The 6,594-nt window shown below is 41.9% G+C and overlaps 2 protein-coding genes across 3 annotated transcripts in view; both read right to left on the bottom strand.

Moving 5' to 3' along the window:
- The window catches only part of LOC118412244 (allograft inflammatory factor 1-like), a 9,676-nt gene extending 7,509 nt beyond the window's left edge, over positions 1–2,167 (bottom strand). Inside the window, exon 1 of the mRNA XM_035814970.1 lies at positions 1,739–2,167. The gene's annotated coding sequence lies outside the window, so the exon portion shown is untranslated. The remainder of the gene's footprint in view (positions 1–1,738) is intronic.
- LOC118412241 (B-cell lymphoma 6 protein-like) overlaps positions 1–6,594 on the bottom strand; it is a 9,640-nt gene extending 3,046 nt beyond the window's left edge. Inside the window, exons 1-3 of one of the 2 annotated variants that reach the window (XM_035814965.1) lie at positions 5,659–6,594; positions 4,381–5,213; positions 2,932–3,929 (exon numbers count right to left, since the gene is read on the bottom strand). In XM_035814965.1, coding sequence (XP_035670858.1) covers positions 3,353–3,929; positions 4,381–5,213; positions 5,659–6,015 — 1,767 coding nt within the window. In that variant the 5' untranslated portion in view covers positions 6,016–6,594 and the 3' untranslated portion in view covers positions 2,932–3,352. Of the gene's footprint in view, positions 1–2,931; positions 3,930–4,380; positions 5,214–5,658 lie in introns of those variants that run through there. The other variant, XM_035814964.1, reaches the window with a different exon arrangement.

Raw genomic sequence — 6,594 nt, 5'->3', positions numbered from 1 at the left:
ATGTTTAGGAAACCATTAGGTATTTTATCAATTAAATATGATTATGGTCTTTCAGGTGGTTTTAATGTGGCCACAAGAAATTGTTTTCCTTTCTCTTTCAGTCTTAGATTGCAGATTTTTTCACAGCACAGACCAGAGCGGTGTTAAAGCCAAAGTGTATATTGAATGAAATACGCCATCAAGTAGACAAAGTTTAATCACTGCCACTTATTACCAATCCTTGCCATAGTGCAGACTGTGCTTTTGCACTCAATCTTCCAACCCCTGCCACCGTGCAGACTGTGCATTCGCACTCAATACAACAAGAAGGGGGGGCAGCCACCGTACAGACTGTATTGTGATTAGCACAAATGCACGCTGCTCTGATGAACTACATCAAATATTGCAATATACAAAGTAATGCCATCTGATAAACAACACGTTTCATATAAGTTGTCAAATTTGTCAAAAGACAATTAATTTATTTTTGACTAACTGTTCAATCTTACCATAGTACATATACCTGAACTGCAGTCATTCATATAGTCAGGGTTCTCCCCAGAATCTTTTAGTATAGTGGAGGGGCTGGCAAAAATAATCCAAACCAACGCGCTGCGCTTTCATGAAAATTTGTTCATTTTGCATGACAGATGGTGTCAAATACTACAAGTACAATATAGTGTTGTGACTTCTTTGTTGTGAAGTGTCAAAACCACTATTGCTTTGACCATCGCCCATTCACAAGTTTTTGCAGACAATGCCAACTGGAAAAGTGATACCACAAAAATCTGTGAATTTTCATTAAAATTAGCAAAACTAATCAGGAAAATAGGGAAGAAACACACTAGATTTCAAATGTAGTATAGTGGAGCTGGGCTGGAGTATAGTGGAGAGCCTCCCTTATTCCATCATTTGGGGAGGACTCTGATATAGTACCCTCTCAACTTACCACAGTACCTCAAATTGTGCAAGCAGTACCCACTCAGCTCACCACAGTACCTGGACTCCAGCCATGCATGCAGCTCCTACTAAGCTGACCACAATACATGGACGCCTGCTATGCATGCAGTACCCACTCAGCTATCCACAATACCTGGACTCCAGCCATGCATGCAGTACCCACTCAGCTGACCACAGTACCTGGACTCCTGCTGTGCATGTAGTACCCACTCAGCTGGCCACAATACCTGGACGCCTGCTATGCATGCAGTACCCTCTCAGCTGACCACAGTACCTGAACTCCTGCTAAGCATACAGTACCCACTCAGCTGCCCTTTCACAGAAATGAAATAAATTAAAATTGTTACTGTATATCCTTGAAATAATGTCTAATTATTTCATATTTATTAGTGGTCGAGGGTCAGAAAATGCAAGGTCATATTTTAAGACACCTACATATATTTCCAACAAGATTAACAGATCAATACAAGGCTTTGGCTACCATAATACGTATTCAGCAGACAAGCAAATTATCCCTACTGCACGCCAAGGCATAGCATTTTGCCTTGCTGGGCTTGAAGTGCCGACCTACCTTTTCCTGACGATATTCCTACCACGCGGCAAGGCACAGCTTTTTTAAAAAGATTTCTTGTTTGTAGAAAAGTGATGGTTAGAGCCAAGTTGGAGGAACTAAGAACTAAAGTAGGCCCGATTTTGGCTACAACGAAAGATGCATATAGTACTAACAAAATACACATGTATTGAAAGCAGATATGTAAACTGACGACTGCCAATGTTTGACTTTTGTGCGGTTACTTACTGCGTTTCTGGAGATCACGGCAGGACTTGAGTCGGGAGATCCTTCTTCTTCTCAGGTCGAGAGAGGGATTGTCAAAGGAATGCGGGAGTGGAAGTGGGGAAATTGTTTTTACTTTGTCTGAATCTCCCATGTTATCTGCAATTAGCCCACGGGCATGAATTTGCAATAAACTTTATAGTTAAATACTAGTACCTGTCAACGCACTATAATTATGTTAAATTGATGTAAATCCGTTGTCTTTCATGTGATGTAATCTTTATGTTTGTGGGCGTGTCCTCCTCATGCCTATATGTGGATTGACTGGTTCTGCTATGTAAAGATAGTATCAAGTAACTCTTCCGTTCTTCGATTTTAGACAAATCGTCTGAGATCGATTGGTCTAAGAATACTCTCTCATCCTCATAAGACTCCATTTCTGCTAAATATATAACAGAATTGATCGAGCCCTTTAATTTCTCTATTAACTTACATGCCAGAGTCGTTTGTATACTACAAGGACGTGATATAACGTCCTTGTATACTAGTAGGCAAAATGCGGTCTTTTGTTGTTTCGTTTCTTTGATACAGTGTTCAATGCGGAGATAGTGCGGAGAGTACAAAAACTGGTGATCAAACTGGTGATCAGTTAACATCCATTGCTTCATGTTCTTAATTGTAACTTGTGCCAGCTGCAATCCGACTATGGTCGGTGAATAGTCCTAGGATGGTCTGAGTGATTAATTGTGCAAGATCAGTCTCCGTGTTGAAATGTCGGAAGTGTGGGTGTCCGTCAAAATTTTTCTGTCTATAAAAATAACCCGGACCCTTGCGACTATGCGGTAATATTCTCGGAAAAAAAATTGAGATGTTCCCGTTCTTTGACAAACGCCCCCAGATTGTTTGACACAAAGGTCACCGAAGATAAGGTCCTTTGCTACTTTGCCAACTGACCCAGACAAAGATGGGACGAAAACCTGTCCCCAAATTCAGATGGCACTCTATTGCGAGAGAGATAGATAGATGGAGAGAGAGAGAAAGAGAGGGCAGGAGGGAGGGAGAGGGATAAAGCACCATGGGGAATGAAGTTGAAATTAGGTTCGTGTTTGAGTTTCAATTCTGTAATGAAGTTGTTGTAATGGATTCGCTAATATCACAAATGAGCCTTACAATGTATGTTAGATTTGACGGTTCACACGTTTTAAACAACACTTAACATGATCAAACAGTTTCAAAAGACTATTTCATTAGCTAGGATATTGCCACAGGGCTATGGAGAGCGGGGACCGGTGGGTGTCACTAAAATTGGCATGCAGCTAATTATGCCACATGTTCTCTTCAACCATATAATTGCTAAGGTTGTTTTACATGTCCTTTTAGCTGGTGCCTGTCTTACTCTTAGGGCATGAACACATAGATCGTGCAATCACGGTACGATCACTAACTTCAGGCATTTTGGAAGACAAAAATGTACGTCTCCTGCAAAGTTCAACTGTCTTGGTACACAAAAGGCTGTTTTGGATCCTTGTTGATGCTTGGTCCTGTCACAGGCCACTTGAAAATCCCATGGCATCAAAATTGTACAACGACCACACGACCTATGTGACTGCGCCCTTACATGAGCTGGGACCATTTATATCATCTACTCTCACATTTATTTTTCACATTCTTTGCATGACGGTTTCGTGTATGTCTCTCTAAGTTCTTCTTACTGAAACCACCATAACTGCACTGTTTACACTTATGGGGCTTCTCCAGATTGCAGACGTGAACGTTCATGTGCTTTTCCAGCGAGCACTTGTAGTTTGTCCTGAACCCACACTCCCCACACATGAAGGGTTTGTCACTAATGTGTTGGTTCATGTGTTGGTTTAAGTTGTGTTTCCGAGCAGTTGAATATTCGCATATGTTACACTTGTACTGCTTCTCCCCTGTGTGTTGATGATCTGTGTGCAGTTCCAGATCCCTCCTACTGACTGCTGAATAGTCGCAGCGTTCACACTTGTAGGGTTTCTCTCTCGTGTGTACGAACATGTGCTTTCTCAGGGCACTTCGGAATGCCGCCAAGTGGCCGCAGATCCCACACTTGAAGGCTTTATCGAAGACGTGCTGTACCATGTGTGCATCTAGGTCCTTCTTCAGTACTGTTGTGAAGTCACAGTGCTGGCACTGGAAAGGCTTGATGTCCGCTTGCATGGTGGGACTATCCATCTTACTGTGGACAGAGCAGGTCAGCAATGTCAGACTATAGTCAGCAAACTACAATTTGTAATTCATCCAGTAGTATTACATTATGGTAACACACTGCCTTTCTTCATACATAGGGCCTAAGAAAAAATGTTATGTTTCTGGTAACCTGACTCCTCACCTGGTATCCTGACTGATCCTAGCAAAAACCTGCAACCTCTTTTTTGAGTCGGTAGCTGATAAAGGACATAGAATTTTCGATCTGACGTCATGGTGATGAAAGTATTCCTGTATTCTGTATTTTGTTAACAATTTAATTTTTTGAAAAGTTGATGCAGGAATGTGTAGTAAATATTGTTCTCCTTTGTTCAGATTATTAATAGATCTATACTTGTGCTTGTACAATGTATGTCTGTATATTATTACAGTATGATGTTTAAATGATAAGAAAGAAGAACACAGTAAAATTAGGCACTTACATGGCAAGAACAGAGATTTTAGGTCCCACTGGAAACACAATGCAGTCTGAGTTAGTGTCCATGGGTTGTGGTTCAGGTGTGCTGATTGGGCCAGTCTGTGGCTGAAGTGTGCTGATTGGTCCTAACTTTGGTTTGGGTGTTTTGATTGGTGCAGGCTGTTGTTGAAGGCTGCTGCTTGGTCCAGACAGTGGTTCAGACTTGCAGAATGGTCCATTTTGTGGTTCAATTTTGTTGATTGGTCCAATTTGTGGTTTAGATGTGCTCATTGGTCTAGTCTGTGGTTTAAGTCTATTAATGACTGGGCCGGTCTGTATTACAAGACTGCTTTGTCCAGCCTGAGGCTTGCAATTGATTCTGCTGATTGGTCCAGACTGTGTTTCGGGTGTACTGATTGGTCCAGTAAGTTGTACAGATGCGCTGCTTGGTCCACTCTGTTGTTCACTCCTTCTGATTGGTCCAGGCTGTGGTTCAAGTGTGCTTTTTGATCCACTCTCTGGCCTGAGTTGGATGATTGGTCCAGGTTGGGGTTCAGGTCTGCTGATTGGTCCAGGCTGTGGTTCAAGCCTGCTGATTGGCCCAGACTGTGGCTCGGGTCTGCTAATTGATCCAGGCTGTGGTTCAAGCCTACTAATTGGCCCAGACTTTGGTTCAGGTGTGCTGATTGGCCCAGCCAATATTTCGGGTCTGCTGATTGGTCCGGTAAACATTTCGGGCATGCTAGTTGACTGTGGTTCTGGTGTGCTGATTGGCCTAGACTGTAAAGACTGTAACTCATATGTGCTGCTGGGGTCAGACAGTTGAGGCTCCATGGACTGTGTTTTCTCTGGGATGAGCTAACAGAACAAAAAGAAATGAATGACTGAATGGATGATTCAATATCTATATTGATTATTGTATCACTAGTGTTACTTGGATACCCAGTCGTGTAATTGCTGAAAACAATTTTGTAAAATATGTGTTACTTCATGGCCCAAACTCCTCTGATGGATTATTGCCATCATTTCGAAAACTTCCAGTATTTGTTTTGCTTATCATTTACCAAATGAGTATCAAACGTGAATGGTGGTCAATATAATTAATCTTTTTAAACATTTTGTGTTCATGTCCACATTATTTATTACACGTGTAGATAATTACATTTTGAATACATACTAGTATAACATACAGACGGCAACTGAGTAATGAATGGACGGATTATCAAAATAAATAAAAAAAAAATCCACAAATTTTAACTGTTCTATTGTTTTATATGACTTGCAACAGCAACGTTAACGTTACCTGCTTTCGGGCTAGATTTTCACTCTGGCAACTCGGCGACTCCGCCGGTTTCTCCTCTCCGAATATGGTGGGTACAGCACCCTTCAATAGCACCTTTATAGGAACCTTGTACGCAACGAGTTTAGTCCTCGGATTGTCGATACAACAGCTTGCAGAGAAGTGCAGAGAGCACACCTCCGCTCCGGGCCGACTGGTAAATTTTTGGCGAATCCTGTCTACCGTCCAAGGCGGCCGTAAGTGGGACTCGACGGCCGATAACCATTTCTGCAGCCTGCCTTCGTCCCGGGGAAACTGGTGGTAGCTTATTCCTTGGCCCTTCGTCTTTGAGTTGTAGTTTTTGCAAACAACACACGGCATGATGGCATCGGGGTTTGGCCCCCCTCCCCACTTAAATTTTCTTGTTTTGCCTCGCAGACGTACGCGTTGCTTGCTGAGCTACTAATGAACGGAGACGCTACGATTAAACGCCATGGACACATATGCTATACTGTATAGGTTATACTGTGGTGAAGGAAGTGTAGCTACATAGGACAGAAATAGGCGCGTCTATGTCGTAGAAAGCACGTCTCAGACAGATATTTATAAAACACCAAGATGGCCGACATCCTAACAGTGACGTCATTATGATACCCGGATGTAAACAAAAAGGTCTAGATGCAATGCATTACTAAATGCACTAAATTTAGTGTATAATGATTGGCGTGACGACACTAGGTATCATGTATAGTAAAATATGGGTGTCACTTATAACAATGCTATTTTTTTAACAACATTGAATTCGTATCACATTTGTTTTCTGCACTCTCTTCTTGTTGAGTTAACAATTAAGTATCCGACCACAGTTTCAAACTACATTCATGCACATGCCTGCAGACACAAAAACTGGTCTTCAAGGAAAAAAATTTACCATTCTTCCACACACAAAGAGAAGCAAAC

The sequence above is a fragment of the Branchiostoma floridae genome, chromosome 3 (assembly GCF_000003815.2).
Source record: "Branchiostoma floridae strain S238N-H82 chromosome 3, Bfl_VNyyK, whole genome shotgun sequence".
Classification (NCBI taxonomy): domain Eukaryota; kingdom Metazoa; phylum Chordata; class Leptocardii; order Amphioxiformes; family Branchiostomatidae; genus Branchiostoma; species Branchiostoma floridae.
This window is presented reverse-complemented; position numbering and strand designations above follow the sequence as displayed.